Source organism: Cicer arietinum, chromosome 3 (genome assembly GCF_000331145.2).
Source record: "Cicer arietinum cultivar CDC Frontier isolate Library 1 chromosome 3, Cicar.CDCFrontier_v2.0, whole genome shotgun sequence".
Classification (NCBI taxonomy): Eukaryota; Viridiplantae; Streptophyta; class Magnoliopsida; order Fabales; family Fabaceae; genus Cicer; species Cicer arietinum.
In genome coordinates, this window is record NC_021162.2 from 68,545,607 (window position 1) to 68,563,038 (window position 17,432).

The 17,432-nt window shown below is 33.3% G+C and overlaps 4 protein-coding genes across 13 annotated transcripts in view; 3 read left to right on the forward strand and 1 right to left on the reverse strand.

The window, feature by feature from the left end:
* Nucleotides 1-399, reverse strand: part of LOC101506828 (fatty-acid-binding protein 1) — a 5,237-nt gene extending 4,838 nt beyond the window's left edge. Inside the window, exon 1 of the mRNA XM_004493616.4 lies at nt 1-399. Within this exon, the coding sequence (XP_004493673.1) occupies nt 1-257 (257 nt within the window). The 5' untranslated portion in view covers nt 258-399.
* A 595-nt stretch (nt 400-994) lies between these two features.
* Nucleotides 995-4,261, forward strand: LOC101507165 (uncharacterized). The gene is made up of 2 exons (XM_004493617.4): nt 995-1,930; nt 3,694-4,261. Exons 1-2 carry the CDS (start codon nt 1,109-1,111, stop codon nt 4,105-4,107), a joined length of 1,236 nt encoding a protein of 411 aa, XP_004493674.1. The 5' UTR covers nt 995-1,108; the 3' UTR covers nt 4,108-4,261.
* Nucleotides 4,262-7,252: 2,991 nt separating this feature from the next.
* On the forward strand, nt 7,253-12,539 carry LOC101507482 (F-box protein At4g02760). Of its 3 annotated transcripts, none has more exons than XM_073366120.1 (13): nt 7,253-7,720; nt 8,380-8,555; nt 9,054-9,251; nt 9,331-9,441; nt 9,952-10,037; nt 10,110-10,231; nt 10,657-10,721; nt 10,817-10,889; nt 10,969-11,031; nt 11,134-11,198; nt 11,295-11,369; nt 11,465-11,678; nt 12,028-12,539. In XM_073366120.1, the coding sequence occupies exons 1-12, from the start codon at nt 7,391-7,393 to the stop codon at nt 11,664-11,666; spliced, it is 1,566 nt and encodes a 521-aa protein (XP_073222221.1). In that variant the 5' UTR covers nt 7,253-7,390; the 3' UTR covers nt 11,667-11,678; nt 12,028-12,539. The 3 variants fall into 3 exon arrangements, 2 of the variants coding, with proteins under 2 accessions (XP_073222221.1, XP_004493675.1); XM_004493618.4 differs by having other exon boundaries at nt 7,254-7,720; nt 11,465-11,715; XR_189578.4 differs by having other exon boundaries at nt 7,255-7,720; nt 11,465-11,719.
* Nucleotides 12,540-13,044: 505 nt separating this feature from the next.
* LOC101508525 (ubiquinone biosynthesis protein COQ4 homolog, mitochondrial-like) lies at nt 13,045-17,146 on the forward strand. Of its 8 annotated transcripts, none has more exons than XM_073366124.1 (4): nt 13,045-13,599; nt 14,112-14,245; nt 15,181-15,382; nt 16,543-17,146. In XM_073366124.1, exons 3-4 carry the CDS (start codon nt 15,200-15,202, stop codon nt 17,029-17,031), a joined length of 672 nt encoding a protein of 223 aa, XP_073222225.1. In that variant the 5' UTR covers nt 13,045-13,599; nt 14,112-14,245; nt 15,181-15,199; the 3' UTR covers nt 17,032-17,146. The 8 variants fall into 8 exon arrangements, with proteins under 8 accessions (XP_073222225.1, XP_073222222.1, XP_073222223.1 ...); XM_073366121.1 differs by having other exon boundaries at nt 13,046-13,599; nt 14,112-14,687; XM_073366122.1 differs by having other exon boundaries at nt 13,046-13,327; nt 13,504-13,599; nt 14,112-15,382.
* The last annotated feature ends 286 nt before the right edge of the window (nt 17,147-17,432 follow it).

Genomic DNA, 17,432 nt, shown 5'->3' on the forward strand with positions numbered 1-17,432 from the left:
AAAGAGGATCCGGTCTTTGATTCAACAACTGGAGCCCCACTGTCGGCCAAACTGAGGGAACCCCAGAGGGGCAATGAGTTGTCAGAAGAGAAGATCGAATTCAAGGCATTCTGGAGAAAGAGGCGGTGGCGGTCATTGGAAGAGACGGCGGCGAATGCAGCGGCGGTGGCGGCAGCAGCAGCGATTTTGGAGAAATGGCGTGGGGGTTTAGGTGGTTGGGGTCGTGAAAACACGAAAGGGAAACGCAGTGACGCCATGTTTGTTTCGGAATTTCCAATGTGTTACAGAGTTAGAACACTAAGACATCTTCATGTGGTGGAAAATTACTGCATACTTGAAAATGAGAATAATAAACTTCCAAAACATTTTTCCATAGACACGTAATCCTCGTTGTTATATATTATCAATTTTATAAGATGATACTAAAACTGAAGCTAACATCGATTTTAAATGGAAGGATTACTATGAAAATATATTTTATGAGCTTTGTATCAAGTTCGTTACAATAATTAATGGATGTCTATTATTTAAATATATCAAATTAACAAATATATTTTAAATTATAAATTTTATATTATTAATTAATATAAAATTTATTACTAATTGATAATTTTTTTCTCAAAAAAAAACATATTTTTATATTTTATTTTACATTTTTAAATTAATTAAATTATTAATTTTATTAAACACTTAAATTAATTTATCAATTATTAATGATAAAGTATAGATAATATGTTATATATTATCAGTTATTAACTGATTTTTATTAAAAATAGTCAAAATTAAGTATCATCTGTTTAAAATCTGAAGTTGATTTCATTTATCCCCAAAGTATATTAAACTTAGTGTGATGCAATAAAACAACACATTTTTATTAAATATTAGTATAAATTTATAATACAAAATATCCTATAAATCCTAAATTTTGGTAATTCTTTCCATTTTAAAATATACAAAATATCCGAAAGGAACCAAATAATGTATTATTTAATGAATGTTAAAACAGCGTCGTTTCTTTCGTTTTCAAAACAGGCACCGGGTCTTCAAAATTCATCCTGATCTTTGAATACTGAACTTACCACCACCGCGCCGTCGATCGAAACCCTAGATGGACCTTCTTAAGCAAGAGCTTCTCAAGAAGCGCCAATCCCTAGCCGAAGAAACCGGTGGCAAGAGAGTCTTCAAGCGCTCCGAAATCCAACAGAAACAAATCCAAAAACTCCGCGAAGAAGAAAAGCGTGAACTAGAAGCCAAATCGAAAAAACGTAACTCAACTTCCTCCGATACCGCCTCCTCCGTCCCAACCTCTTCAACCACCGCTTCAACCTCCATCACCTCCGCCGCCGCCTCATCCAGCGCTTCTCTCCCCGACGAACAAAACTTCGACAACCTCGTTCTCCCCAAACAGGAAGTCATTCGTCGTCTCCGCTTCCTTAAACAACCTGTCACGCTCTTCGGCGAAGACGACGATGCCAGACTCGATCGTCTCAAATACGTCCTCAAAGCCGGATTATTTGAAGTCGATAGCGACATGACGGAAGGACAGACAAACGATTTCTTGCGCGATATTGCGGAATTGAGGAAACGTCAGAAGACGGGGATTTTGAGTGATAGGAAGCGGCAGAAGGCTGAAGATGGCGCCACCGAGGACGGAGAAGGTGGCGCTGGTGACGATGATTTAAGCGATTGCGGTGGATCCAGTGGCGCTGATAATGATAAGGATTTGAAGAGGATGAAGGCGAACTTTGAAGAACTGTGTGATGAAGATAAGATTCTGGTGTTTTTTAAGAAGCTGTTGAATGAGTGGAAACAGGAATTGCGTGAGATGGCTGAGGCGGAGAAGCGAACGGCTAAAGGGAAGTCTATGGTTGCTACCTTCAAGCAGTGCGCACGTTACTTGAACCCGTTGTTTAAGTTTTGTAGGAAGAAGGTGACTTTTATTCTCTTTTATGGTTTGCATTGTTTTCTTCAATTTTCCCTTGAGCCTGTTTATATTGATTGTTTGTGTTTTTGGTCACTTGTTTTATATTTGGCCTTTTAGTTTATTCGAGAAAACATGCATGCTTCTGTTATTCACCCCTTAGGATGGGATTGGAAACAGATTAGATAGTTGATTAGAGGTGGAAATGTAATTTGTTGTCATTATGTTTTCAGAGAACTTTGTGTATGGCACCTAGATATTGAGAAGAATATGATTTTGTATATTTTAAGGTGAATTTTGGAAAGGTTGTGAAGTAAGAGCTTAGCAAGTCGTTGTTGTGTATGACTCTGCACTATCATTTCTTTCAGTTTGTTATAAGTTTTTCAAATTTCAACCTTTCTAGCTTCATTGCATTTGCATGCATCTAGATATCATGTGTTTCGGTTGGAAATACGAGATGAGCGAGACTGTTGGAACATGTCTTGTAAGGGAGAGGAATTGCAGATTGCCAATTTGTTGTTATAGGACTCTCTCAAGGTGAGTGCAGGAAAGGACTAGACCTAATTTGGATCTATTGTATGCAGCCTTTCCTTACATATGCGAGAGGCTGGTTCCACAGACAAACAAGTCGTTGTTGTCAAGGTTGGAGAAACTGCATACTGGCACCATTTACAAATTGTTTTATCTACCGTTAAAACTTAGGAGGCATTGTACTCGAGTCCTGCATTTAAAGTTTATGATTTTGTGTGGGACTTCTATGGCTTGGCATCCCCGCTGCTTTTGTGGTGTGATCCTCTCTAGGTTCATAATAGTCCCTTTCTAGTGGAGGAATTGACCCTTGCTAGTTGTTCTTTCCATCATGTCTTTTATAATTGACCCTTGTGTGTTAAGAAGCAACTTCTGCACTAAATCTACCTGTTCTGTTTCCTCTCTCTCTCTCTCTCTTGTAGGAATGGAGCCTCCTTGGAGAGGAGGGGGGCCATAAGAATATGTGATTTTTGAATATTACATTGTTTCTGGAACTTCATAATTTTACATGAAGTGAAAATGAGATGCTATTTATTGACAATTTTATATTGGTTCGTGATATTTATTTGTTTGAAAATTGGATTAATTACTTTAGTGAATTTGATGTGAGTTAGTTTAATGGATTCATAGCCGAATTGATTGATTATAAAATAATGTTTTTTGTATAAATATGATTGCAGTTATAATGGTTAACTTGCTATGAACTTCATAGTCCGTAGTTTGAGTCGTGAATGTGTTGCCACCCTTGTAAATTGGTGGGTTAATTTTTTATGCTTGTAAATAAATCAGTAAATCCGAAATCTACAGTGAGATGTAGAGCTGATAAACATCCAGGGCAGGAGGTACTGGCAATCTTTCGAACTAGCAATTTAGAGACATCGGCTGTCTAGTGTAATTTTTACTTAATTTTCTTACCTTGCTAAATTTTTAATATTGAATTCTTGGACAGTGGCTATATGCACATATTGTTTGTGAAAAGTTTTGTGAAGATTTCACCTGTATTTTGGAGAATCCAGCTAACCTTTTTAGTATAGCTCATAATGGTTGTGTAGACTTATATCTGGCACTCTTGAATGGTTTACGGACTATTGATCATTTGTTTTGCCTTGTGAAATTTAGTAATAGATCTGAAGTTACTGTATTCTATGCATAAAATCATATTATTGATATGGAATGTGTCAGTGTTGCAGGTTTTCTGAAACATTTATAACTAATAAAATGGATGTGGTGCATACTATTTTCAGGTTCTTCCTGATGACATTCGACAGGCGCTATTGTTGATGGTTGAATGCTGTATTGGGCGAGATTATCTGGCTGCAATGGACCATTATATCAGGTTGGCTATCGGGAATGCTCCCTGGCCTATTGGTGTCACTATGGTTGGTATTCACGAAAGATCTGCCCGAGAAAAGATCTACACAAATAGTGTTGCTCACATCATGAACGATGAGACAACTCGCAAGTACTTACAATCAGTAAAGAGATTAATGACATTTTGCCAAAGGCGTTACCCGACATTGCCATCTAAAGCAGTTGAGTTTAACAGTTTGGCGAATGGGAGTGATTTGCAGTCTCTTCTTGCGGAAGAAAGATTTAGTGGGGTCAATCAGACGTCTGAGGAAAGACTTAGGATAATGGCTCCTCCGAGAGAAAGTTAAGGTCGTCCATGTTATTTTCCCTGAATTGACATCATATGATATGTTATTTATTTTCAACTGCTAAATACAGTCAACTTCTGTTACTTTCTGAGTGATTGTATAAAAGGAATGCATCTATGAAAAAAATGGAGAAAACGTGTAAAAAATTCTGATACTTTCTTTGCTGCCCTTGCTCCCCCTGGATTTTAAGTTCCTTCTCGTATATGGTCAGTTCAAGTTGTGTGCCTCCTATCATCTTTTTCTTTGGGGGTACCCCACATCTTCATAGGGCTATATCTTTGGTAGTTCGGAGGGAAAGAGAGGGAAGAGTTGAGTTTTGAGGAGGCAGTAAAGGGAAGGGGAAAGGTGATTAGTTCCCCTACCTTGCATGACATTTACTTTTTTTTTTTTCATTGGACTAAAATCCTCTGGGGAATAATCTTTGGAGGGTTTCTTTCAAAATCATTATTTCTCTTTATAATAATCTCGAAACAAGAATAATACATCCGAGCATTTTCTTTCATTCCTTTTCAAAACATGTAAATAAAGTGATGGATTATTCTATTTTTCCTTACACAACCTAAGAGATTCATATTCATATTTGTAAACCAAATTCATATTTTTCCTTACACAACCTAATAAAGTGTTGGACGAACTCAAATTATTTGTAAACCAAATTCATAATTCATACTGCATAACTTATACTCCCTCGAGACTCCAATATAAAGAAAAATAATTAGTTATACATAGATTAAAAATTGTAATTAACTTTATTTAATTTTTTGGATGCAATAATTACTTCATTTTTTAAACTATCATTTATTTTCATTAAATTTTGTATAGTGATTTATTTTATTGAAATATGATAACATTAAAAAATAATAACTAAATTACAATTTTGATCATTTGTATTATTTTTAAATTTTACTTTGATTATTTAAGATTTTGTTTGTTTTATTTTAATCCTTTTAAGCATTAGATAATTTGATCTCTTAAGTAGTTTTTCTGTTTTTATTTGAGTCTCGTAAGTTATAAATGTTAATAATTTTGTCTCTTAAGTTATACAAAGTAGATATTTGGTTCTTTAAATTACAACGTTAGATGCTATTAAAAATTATCAAAGTGTACAGTATTTACAACTTAAGGAATCAAAATGTATAATATATATAATTTGAAAGATCAAAATAAAACAAAAACTACTTAACAGATTAAATATCTAATGTTTATAATAGATCAAAATAAAACAACAAAAGTTTAAAATTAAAATGAAACTTAAAAATAAAATTAAGTGACCATAAATAATAATTAATTAAATTTTATTTATATTTTGGAGCGCATATTATAACTTATTTAGGTACTCGTATTAATTTATTTATGTCTACACTGTTAAGAAATTATTAGAATTCTCTCCTTTTTCTCCTCTCATTCTCTCTCATGTTCTGAAAATGTTAAATACAAAAATAAATTTTATGAATTTATATAAATAAAATAAAATAATATTTTATATCTAACAGTTTTACGACATAGGGCAAAAAGGAGGAAAAAAAAAGGGTTAAGAGAACTGTAATGTGAACACAGGAGATTAAAAAAATAATAACTTTTCGTAGCTTCTGTGAACTAATGGTGGAAGACAACGTGGAGGCACATCAGCCTTGTGATCGTACGTGTGGCGCTACATAGACGACCCCGGCACTGAAAGATTAAAGTTATCCAGGTACGGAAAGAGATGGTGTGGCTCATATTTTATTTCAGATTTATTTATTTTTTGACATTTTCCCTTTTCTTTTTTTTTTTATAATAATTTTTTGATAAAGACATTTTCCACTTTGTACCAAAGAAAGACATTCTCCCCTTTTATTCTCTCTCTACAGTAATACATTAACCATAAATATGTAAAGTTTAGTTGAAAGACAAACATTAATATTATTATATTAAGATTTTATATCTGGAATTTGATATTTTACATATATTTATGTAAGTTTAAGAGATATTTATTATTCTGTATACAGTTAAAAAAACTTATAATAATAATTTTCTTAAAATACTTCTTTTAAAATTAATAATAGATATAAATTAAATAGTTTTAAAGAATATCTCTAATCAATTTACACTTTTTCACATTATTTATATTTAAATAAAAATAAAACTAACAACAGTAAAAAAAGTCTTATATTGAATATAACTTTTAAAAATCAATACATGTATATTATGAAAATATGTATTATATAGTATAATAAGCACACCTCATTTGATAAAAGAGTTCAGGATATATTTCCTATTTAGCTGCTCATAAAATTTGTTAGCAAATATTTGAAAAAAAACTGAAAATTAGCAATATAAATTTCATATGTATAATGGTTAAATAAAACTAATTTCGGTGGTATATCACTTTCTACTGTATCAAATATAATAAAAAAAATATATTTCACAATCTTTAGAAAAGTTAGTTAATCTTATGTAGAAAATAGTTAATCTTTTGGTTTATTTATTTATTTATCCAAAAAAAAAAGTAGTATGTGTTAACTTTAATTTATATATAATATAATGTAAAAATTTTATATCATCGATCAACTACAATTGTTGGTTCTTTAAAAATATTATATTTTAATTATTTTTAAAATCACATTAAAATTAATTGTAATTTATTAGAACTGCAAAAAAATTAGGTTAACAATATCTATTAATTAAAAAAAAAGTTTGTTACACCAGTAGTATGTATTAATTAAACTTTGATTTTTTAAAACTAATTTAATTAGACTTAGACACTTTAAATGTAAAGAATTAAAGGACTTCATTTCTAACTCTTACATTTATATATCAACCTCTTTTTATTTTTGAGACATTAAACTTTGATTTAATTTATTAATTAATTATGTTTTTAACCTTTATATACTGTTAGTATAAAATTTACACTGTCAACTAAAACATATTTTTGTCAAACAACTTAATAATGAAAATCTCTTATATTAAATAAGAAATTTTGAATTTAAACTCAAATTATTGTACATCAATTTTTTTTCCAACTAAACTAAACTCTGTACTTACGTGACATCTTTTTACAGAACAAACATTATTTGTCAAAAAAAAAAAAAAAAGCAAATTTTATTTATCCTACTTATTTTATTTTTCATTTAGAAACTAGGGGGAGTATTCTATTATACTCTAGTATTTTTTAGTGTGTGATTGAAGTTAAGTGAGTGAGTGTGGAATGTGAAATCAATCATATATATCAATGTCACGGAATAGTAATATGATGATGATGATATTATTTTATCATAGGTAGTAATAATGTATTGATTCGGGTATGGATACGGTTGAGGAAGTTGAGATTCCAATTCCAATTCTATCATCGTCTTCATCATCAATGGCGAAGAGACCCTGTCCATCTCAAAACCCTAGAATGGAAGTCGAGCATCTCCTCGATGAATTCCTCTCCTTATCTGACCTTCCTTCTCTCTCCCTCGATCTCTACTTCGAGAATCTTCTTCAATCTATGCCTACCGACTCCGATCTCATCGATCGCGCTCTCAAAATGGGTTCTCTCCTTCTCGATGCGGCCAAACACTCTTCCCGCAAACGCGCTTCTAACCACAATTCTCTCACCTGGCCTCTCCCTCCTGATCTCACTTTCAAGGTTCTTTCCGATTCTCTCTATTTTCAATTTTACGCTACCTTTACTTTTTTTTTCTTAATTTTTTTTGTTATATTTCCTAATTCCGCGATTTAATCGTGCTTATGCGTAGATCATGCTATGTTTTTAGTTACCACGCCTTTGGATTTGCTTTTTCACTGTTAAGCTTTTTCTTTACACTCTCGTCTATTGTAGTTTATGAACTTTATTTATTTATTTTTTGTTGATAAATTTGATTTGATACTAATTTTTCTGTGTTTGATCCAAAAAGACGCTGCAGTAAAAGTTAATGATAAATGCGCTCACGAGGTTATGGTTATTCAAATGACAATTTTACTTGTTTGATGGTGCTGAGTGAAAACAAAATTTTCCGTTACATGCTACTCGTATCAGTGTTATCAAATAGCGGTGCCATAGTGTAGCTGAATTTTAACAAACAGATATTGTTCCGAGATATGCGATTTAATATAGTTTGCTGTCAAATAGTGGCTGCGACAACCCTATAGCATTCTAGCGTAAATTAATTTGAACAAATGGCTATTTTTCACGTATATAATATTGAATAGTACTAGGGAGACTATTGATTAAGTTTTGATTCTTTTGAACATGTTTTGCTTACAAAGTAAAATCTCTGGTTACTGATTATTTCTCATGTTGTGCAGGTCTTCTCGATGCTCGATACTCAGAGCCTGTGCTATGCATCAGCTACTTGTTCGTTTTTTAGCAAATGTGCTAAAGATCCTCTGTGCTATGAGAATCTTGATTTGACAACACTTGTTCCCAAGGTTAACAATGCAGTAGTTGCCACGATGATTCAGCGAGCTGGAAAGGCACTAAGGTATGAGATTTTGGGTCATACCAATCCTTTCACTTCAATGCTATATTTAATATTACCAAGGAAACTAGCTGCAATATTAAAATGAACCATCACCTACCTGGCTGATTATTTCTTTATATTAGATTTAACTTTTCCTTGTAAAACTGAAAAGAAAAATGAAATATGGTTGGATGATGATAATTTTTTGGATGTTCTTCCCCATCTGTAATGATTTCCCTGATTCATTAGTGACTCATGTCATATGCCATATTACACATTACATACTCATAGCACTAAATTTTGGTTCCTGTTAGAATTTTATGTACAATTAGTTTTATGGCTTTAAGTGTATACTGTGTAAACTTTGTTAGTGATTTCAATCTGAAAAGCTCTTTCTATCAAGAAAGGGAAAACTAACTTCCATAACCATTTGAATTGTATTAACTTTTGGACCTGCGCTACAGTTTTTGGTGTATTTTTGCCTTATTATATGCTGACATAATCTTTTTTTTTAATAAGGTCTCTTAAACTTGGTGTTGTCCCTGCTACTGCTTGTTCACCTGGATTTTGTCAACCATTGGTTTGTACTGTCAGAAAAGCTATTGTAGAGGGGTCTAACTTGTCATGGAATGATAAGAGGTCTCGTCAAGGGAGAGAGTCATCCATTCTTACAAGATGCTGTTTAAGCCCTTTAAGTGGGGATGGTGGTGCATCAGGGTATGCTTCTCACGGACTTTGCTTTTCAGTACTTCTTGATGATTTGTTTTTAATGGCCTCTAAAATTCCATTTTTGTAGGGCGCTTTTGAGAAAGTTGCACCTGTACAATATTGAGAGAATGGACAATCCATCCCTTGGTTGTGCATTGTCAGCGTGCCCTTCTCTCCTTGATCTGGAAATTGTTGGAATGTAAGTTAGTTCACTTCAATTCTTGCGCTTTCCCTTCTTTTCACTATAAGCATTTTTCTGCTGCTTATGGATTATGGATATGAGGGTTTCACTGTTTAAACACGTTAAACTTGAAGAAATTGGAACTCTTTTTTTGTTGAGTTTAACTTCTCGTGATCTGGATTAAGCACTTTTTATTAATTTCCATATGCCATGGTTAGGCTGGGAATTCTTTCTGCTGTAAGCTGCCATGACTTGAGTTTTGGTTGGTTTTATTACCATATTTGTTTCTTTTTGCTTTTAAGCTCTGATGTGGATATTCTGTACATGTATACTTTTAATAAAGAAAAGGGCATTCTTTTAGTTTTAGTTTCAGTTTCACTTGCATTGCAGCACATGATTATTATTGTTTGTAAGCATGTGATGTATATCTGTATCCATGTGTCCACATGTTTTCTGCTAGTTCATTTCTTTAGAAAGAGAAGGTTGTTTCTAATGTATCCAATGACAGTAACTTTTTTTAACTGCTAGCCATGTTGAACTGAGGCAAACACTAATGTCAGTAAGTGCAAGCTGCCATTTGATTGAGCGTTTGTTTTTTGAGTCTTCTAGAACAGGTATGTCATTTTCTCGACCGTAGTTTTCCTTTGAGCACTTTGTATCTCTGCTTATCTCTTATCAACTATCAGGTAGAGATGACAGCTTGAAAGCTCAAACCTGTTCCGAGCTAGTAAACAATTGCCCTCATCTAACTTCTTTATCTCTTCGAGGGTTTAAGCTACACGATTGTAAAGTTCGAATACTGGTTAAGGTATGTTTTTCAATGTCAAAACTGTCCTTACATATATTATTCTTAACAGCCCTCTATTACAAACACCACGTCATGTTTCTTCACTTTAATGTTGTGAAAGGTGTAGTTACAGAGTTTCTTTAAATCATTCAGAGTCATATCAGTCAAGCTTTCTTCTAACTTCCATCTTTCACCTTCTGCAAGGAGATAGTAAATTACTTTTATTTTCCCTTTCCACATTCGAACCAAAGAGTCTACTAAAGGGAGGCGAGGGAAGATTTATCTTGATATTCTACTGATGTGCCATTTAAAGTTACAGTTTCTGTTGAGTTTTGGGCCATTAATATTAAATTATTGGCATTCTCCTAATTCTCAGTTTTATGAGAGTAAAAGTAAAGCCCCATAATGCTGGCAGCAGGTTTACTAATTTCAATTTGCATTTGCAGGGATTTCGGAAACTGAAATTCGTTGACTTTTCAACATCCTATTCAATCACAGGAAATTTCTTAAGGTTAGTTATTTCTTACAAGAATTTGTAAGAACCCTTCAGGACTCTATCTGTCTCGAGATAGTTGTTTTGAAAAAGATAAAAACTTTATTTGTCAGGAACCTTGGAGGCTGCAATGGTGGGAATTTGCTCGAGGTTTTAATTTTAAGGGATTGCATGCATCTCAAAGAGGTGGGCTTATAATACATTTCTGGTTTCCTTCTTTTATTTCCAAATCTCTGCCTCTGAAATGCTAATAATTCATGTGCAGGTGGAAGTTGCTAGGTTGTTGACAGCAATTGTTGCAGGAGATTTCAAATTGCTTATACATCTGGTGGGTAAATGGAAATATGTTACATTGCTAAAAATGAGAGTGAAGATTCTTCTTGATTCTCAATTTTGATTTAATTTCTCACTCACTCATACCATTAAGCAGGACATATCCAATAGGGAAGGCTTAGCATGTGAAGCTGACTGGTATCATAGGTGCTACAACTCTAGGTAATGATTATCATTTATGGATGCGATTCTTTAATTTTCTAAATGATCGGCGTCATTACTTATATTTAATTACATATTTGGGGTTATATGTTGCAGTATTATGCCTATAAAGCAAGTTTTGGAAGCAAGGCCTGATATGCGTTTGGTGGCTGAATATCCATCAGAAGGAAGGTTAGATATTTTTTCAAATAAGGCAGAGGACTTTTTGTTGAAATATTTTCATTCTGAAAGCAGCTAATTTTTTATGTTGCTGGATTGTGTTGCAGCTACGTCGAGACATTTGATTCTGACATGAATAGTGATATAAGCCTGATATCACAATTTAGCAGCCACACGTCAGATGGATCAATTTTTATGAGTACATCTGAAAGCAGCTACAATAGTGATCATGGTAGTGGCAATGAGGAAGGACAAGATGCTGTTATTTATGGGGAAAGCTCAGATGAGGACTACAATCTGAACCTGTAATCATTCCTCAATGTATGGCATCAATTGAAAAGGACATCAACCTAGTGAAGTTGGTACTCTCTTTTTCTATGTTCATAAGTTTGTGTGGATAATGACAAGTTGATTTCTATTTAATAAAGTATTTACAAAAATACCTAATAGATATAGGTGCCTTTATGTTGATTGTCATGGCTGACATGTGACAAGTAGCATAATATAATATCGGAAATCAGAGAAAAGGGTAGACTAAATTTGATATTTCAAAGTTAGTTCCCAAAGCTTGTTTACCTTCCAATTCAATGTTTTTGTTAGTACCCATTTCATATGCTTTGTTCGACTCTTGTGTTTCCTAATCTTTCTTGTTTGTGTTTTGAATTTATAGGGAAATAAAGATACGCCCGCATCGCCAGGACCGACCGATGTCAACTGTGGTTCTTGGATTTTTCAACTTTGGTTTTGCCCTTCCCTCTGTTGAGTTCATCATTGTGATGTTTCCAATCGGAAGGAGGATTGGAGGTTGGTGGTAATTTTGTTATTGGCCTTTGTTTCCATATTTGCAGAATGTAAATATATGGCCGCACCATCCCCGGTCTACCCCAAAAAAGAGATGGTTTTTCCCCAGCATCAATCCATATAACACGGGATTTTTTGTTTTCTGTCACTCATTGGCTCTAATGTGGAAGATATATTCAATCATGTATTGATGTGTCCCTTTATTATTACTAGCTGGCAAATTTGCCAAATAAAGTATAATAAACAATTATTTGTTTCCGTTATTATGACTGAGTAGTGACCGCGGCATGACATTTCAGATAAACGAAATGTAAACTAATTTTTTTTCCAGGTATTATGGTGGTAATGAAGTTTTGATCATGTGATCTCATAAATTGTTCATTTTGCTCTAGTTTATTCTCATTTGCCTTAAGTTATTATCTAGCACGGTCTATCAACATCGATTAAAATATAATATAATCCTTCTCATTATTTAATTTGGAATACACTATCTTTTTCATTTTCTGGCAATCAACAAATGAACTAAGTCCACCTACTCGTTAGAAAAAAAATCTATTCATCACTTGAATGTGATGTGAAGTTCTTACGTTAAAAAAAATGTCAATTTAACAAAAACAATCATGGAAGAAAACTGTTACAGAAACTAAACCACTAAGCGAAATCATCGGAAGAAAATGAATAAAGACAATCAATTAGGAAAAGAGCATATTGTTTTTATATTGATTTGGGAGAATATGCAACTGAGCTCATACGCCCAATAAGATTAAAATTATTTCCACCAGCCGTCTTCATATGCAGCAACTGATTAAATTCCCATTAAATATGTTCCTTGATTAAAGGCTATAATTTGGAAAATGAGGTATAAAGGGCAATTCGGAGGCATTTGTGCATCTGTGCATCATAGACAGTTTTTGGAATATATATCTTCCCATAGACATCCAAACAAAATTAACCATCCTCTCATTAGCCGGTCATATAGAAAATTCATTGGCTACAATTATATTGGTTGAAGAATCACTATAGCAAAGCAGGATTATAAAACTTAACCTATGTTTGAAAGTCTATTTAATTGATCGAAAAGTCATTGGTAAAATCCAACCTATACAAATTCACTGACTAAATATCAGAGACAACTGTTAAAGTGAACCCACAAATATGATTCCTTGAAAGTAAATTATGACTATTTTATGAATATAATTTTGGTTCAAGTGTTAGAAATTTTAAATAATCAAATATCTTTGTGCTTGAATTTTTGGAAACAAATTATTATTTTTCCTTAAAATTTAAATAATCAAATGTCTTAGAATTTGATAGCTTTTCTGTTTCTTATTGTTTCTGAATATAGTTTACACACAAGAACACAAAAGCGTGTAACACACACCGAAATTTAGGGAATCGAATTCTGCTTCTCCTTCTCCGTTATCGCCGCTTCGATTTCACGGTAAGATCGAAACTCTTCCTAATTCATTTCAATTCAATGTCATTCTTTATTATTGTTATATGTTATGTCATCAAATATCAACTCAATCTTCGGTTTCCTTTTTGTTTAACTCAAATTGACGATTTAATACTTTTGCCATTACGATATTGAACTCCAACAACGTGTTCTGTTGCCTTTTGATTCTCAGTGCATGGTTCAAATATGCTGATAGTGATAGGATTTTTTACTCTGAAATGAAATTTGATTTTACTTGTAATTAATTTTAATCAATCTCACATTTCCGTTTATGTATTATTTTGATTCAGTTTCAAAGAACTCGCGTACTGTTCAGATTTCGTTGATTCTGATCCCTCGTATTTACTTTACAATAGCTAAATTTATCCCTTTGATTTGGTTATTACTTTGAGAAAATACTAATTTTCTTTGACTTGTCTGTCTTCACTCTTCACATATTATTTTTTTGTCATTTAATTAAGGATTAAATTGAAGTGCAATCAACATTCATGCTTCAGGTTTATCAACAGCTGGATCTGCACTTCAGTGTTGCAATTCTGTATTCTGCTGGACTCTGGAGAATCTATACATCCACCCTTTCGACTTGCTTGATTGCTTCTAGGCCTGATTTTTTGTTTTTGTTTTGCTAGAGGTCTATACTTTGAGTTATATTTGAAGAAAAAGCATGCTTTGTGTACGTGGTTGTATTTTGGTTGAAGGGCGTGCCTGTTTTTGGTTTCATAGTTCTCAATGCAGAAGATAGCATTGTGAACTCAGTTAAATAAATCTTATTGAAACAGAATGAGCCAATAATCTCGAAGTTCAAATTGTATGTTTGAATCTAAAGACAAAACTGATCAGATGGGTATGGAAAATGAGTTAGCTATGACAAAGGAAGTTAGTGATGATGGTTCCTCGAGTGTCGAGGCTGGGGATTTAGAATCTCATTCTCGACTTAGTCTGGAGAGGGAGATGGGCTTGCCGAGTTGTCGAGTGTGCCAGTGTGTCAAGTCTGATAAACGGGGAGATGCTGCCCTATAGTTTTTTGGGTATCACCCCAGTTATAGAAAGGAAGAGGGAAGTAAAGTCTGATGGTGAGGGAATTCCAAAACATATGACAAATAATCAAATTATTATTTTTCCTTAAAATTTAAATAGTCAAATGTGTTCTTGTGATTGTGATTGCAATTGCAATTGTGATTGCGTTTCTGTTTCTGATTGTAATTAAATTCTGATTGTAAAGGAACTAGACTGATTGTGATTGTGCAGTCCTTTTTTATCAATGTTGCTTACAATTCTATTTTATCAATTTTTTATGTTACTAAGTCAGCGTTGTGCGACTAATTTGTGTATTTTTGTAGGAGTGATAAAATGTTTAAACGTAAGAAAATTGATGTATTTTTGTGATAAAGTCTTTTATGAATTTCAATTACAATATTTTGTGCAAGACCCGTTGTACAAGATCCGCCACTGCTCTCGTTTCCTCTTAAATCCTATTCTGTCTTGTTTTTTTCTTAACCTAATCATAATAAAAATCAAAATGGATTCATTGAATGAATGATAATATTATATAATTGTATGTTTCAGATTTGACAAGGTAGTTGTAATGGTGGGGGGCGGTAGAATCAAGCTGAAAACGTGGCAGCAGGCGGCAGTGGCATTGGGTTCGGCGGTTGGGGCGCTTTTGGATCCTCGAAGAGCTGATTTGATAGCTGCTCTTGGTGAAACAACTGGAAAGCCCGCTTTTGAAAGGGTTCTTCAAAGGATGAAAACTTCCCCTGAAGGGAGGGTCAGTGAACACTTTTTCTTCCCTTTTTTAGCCTTTATTCATGTTTATCGTTTTTGTTCGTTAGACATGTTTGTTCTCCTTGCTCAATATGTTGTAAAAACTTTCCTCTTCTTATTGATGATGTTAAATGTTGAAAGCCCTTTGGAATTGGTTATTTATTAACAATAATGTTTTATGTTTTGGGGCAACAAAAAGTTTAGAGCTGCAAATAATAGAGTTTAAAGGTTATGCATTGTGTATGTAAACCAACTTTACACGTACATCCAATGAGAAGTCACTAATATGATATCTCAATTGTCAGCCCACTCTTGTAACTAAATATTAAAATTAACAATATGAAGTGGAAAAATAATGAGTTCTCATTGGATGTCTGTATAAAATTGATTTACAAGGTCACTTAATCTCCAAATAATAACCCACTATTGTTGTGATGAAAGGAGGAGTCTGGGATGTCTGCGAACCAACTCTTGTTGGCAACTTGGCAGTAAGTCAGTAACAATGTGTTGTAATTGTGAATGTGAAAGCATCCGCTACAACTCAGGAGACAATGCCAACATGGGAAAGGAATTTTAGACAGTCTTGGTTCCTTTGGGAATATTATGTGCTGTCACTAATTAGTCGAATTTCAAAACTCGCATCTAAAGATGACTGTTGCTTCGTTTCTTGGATACATGTATCGGCAAAGGTGTGGAAATTGCATTGATGAATATCTGTTTTATCAAGATCTGGGACTACAGTTTGATGTGAATTATGTATTTTTGTGTAATAGCATGTTGTTGTATCACAGCCTCATTTTTATTCTTGTTCCGTTGTTTTTTGTTCAGATCAGTTTCAAACTATAAATTGATGATGAGTGCCTGCTGTTTTAACTGTTTATAGAGCTCAGGAGATGTCTTCCCAACATAAACATCTTCTGTTGTTTTTATGATGTTAGGGATGAAGTTCTTGTCGTTTTTTGGGATTGCTCTCGAAGTTCTGTAGTGACTAGACAAGTTATATTATATTTATATTATTTTGTAATTTGTGACTTACATATGCACACTTCTATCTTATGCCAACCAACATGCAGTTAATGCACTTTGGACCCATTTAAACTTTTTGCATTAAATTAAGGCATCTTCAGATTGAAGGATTATAACTTAAAAAATCTTGATTGACAGGCAGTACTGTTGGAGCGGCCTCGTGTTATATCTGCAAATGTAGGACATGCTTGGGACCTGCCAGAAAATACATTTGGTGCCGCCTATGCTAGATTTATGGGATCCAGGAACTTTTCGCCAGATGATCGACCTCCTGTGCGGTTCATGGATACAGATGAGCTGGCCTATGTTGCCATGCGAGCTCGTGAAGTCCATGATTTCTGGCATACTCTTTTTGACCTTCCTACTAACTTGATTGGGGAGTCGGCACTGAAGGTAATTGAGTTTCGACAGATGTATCTTCCTATGTGCATGATGTCTGTCATAGGGGGCACAGCAAGATTCAGCAAAAAACAGAGAAAATTGTTTTATCAGCACTACTTTCCCTGGGCTGTTCGTGCTGGCACGCAGTGCACTGATCTAATGTGTGTATATTATGAGCAGCATTTTCATGAAGATTTGGAAGATGTTCGCAGAAAACTGGGAATTGTTCCGGTTCATGCTCCTTGACGGAATGCTTTTGAAGCTGATGAGTTGTATTGTTAATTTTCTGGGTAATAGTCGTATGGTGAATAATTCAATCAATTTTTTTCTTAATGATATCCAGCGTAACAGTTGTCTCTGATTAGATAATTATTATAAAAATAGTTAACATTGTATTTATTTTTTTAATTAAAATAATATTTACTTAAATTAATAATTAATGAAACTTAAATTAATAATTAATGAAACTTAAATTAATTATTTAATAAAAATAAAAATTATTGAATAATAAAATGTAGATTTATTATTATAAAAAATGTTGACAAAAAAAATAACGTGTGACATTATTTCACATTTACAAATTATAACTATCCATTCTCTCGGATAAGTAGACATGTCATTGTTAATTGATTAAATCTTATGTTTGT

Coding starts and splice junctions, on each gene's coding strand:
- LOC101507165 (XM_004493617.4), top strand. CDS start 1,109: ATGGACCTTCTTAAGCAAGAGCTTCTCAAGAAGCGCCAATCCCTAGCC. Junction 1,931..3,693: donor TTAAGTTTTGTAGGAAGAAG/GTGACTTTTATT, acceptor TACTATTTTCAG/GTTCTTCCTGATGACATTCG.
- LOC101507482 (XM_073366120.1), top strand. CDS start 7,391: ATGGATACGGTTGAGGAAGTTGAGATTCCAATTCCAATTCTATCATCG. Junction 8,556..9,053: donor CGAGCTGGAAAGGCACTAAG/GTATGAGATTTT, acceptor TTTTTTAATAAG/GTCTCTTAAACTTGGTGTTG. Junction 10,038..10,109: donor TTTTGAGTCTTCTAGAACAG/GTATGTCATTTT, acceptor ATCAACTATCAG/GTAGAGATGACAGCTTGAAA.
- LOC101508525 (XM_073366124.1), top strand. CDS start 15,200: ATGGTGGGGGGCGGTAGAATCAAGCTGAAAACGTGGCAGCAGGCGGCA. Junction 15,383..16,542: donor AAACTTCCCCTGAAGGGAGG/GTCAGTGAACAC, acceptor CTTGATTGACAG/GCAGTACTGTTGGAGCGGCC.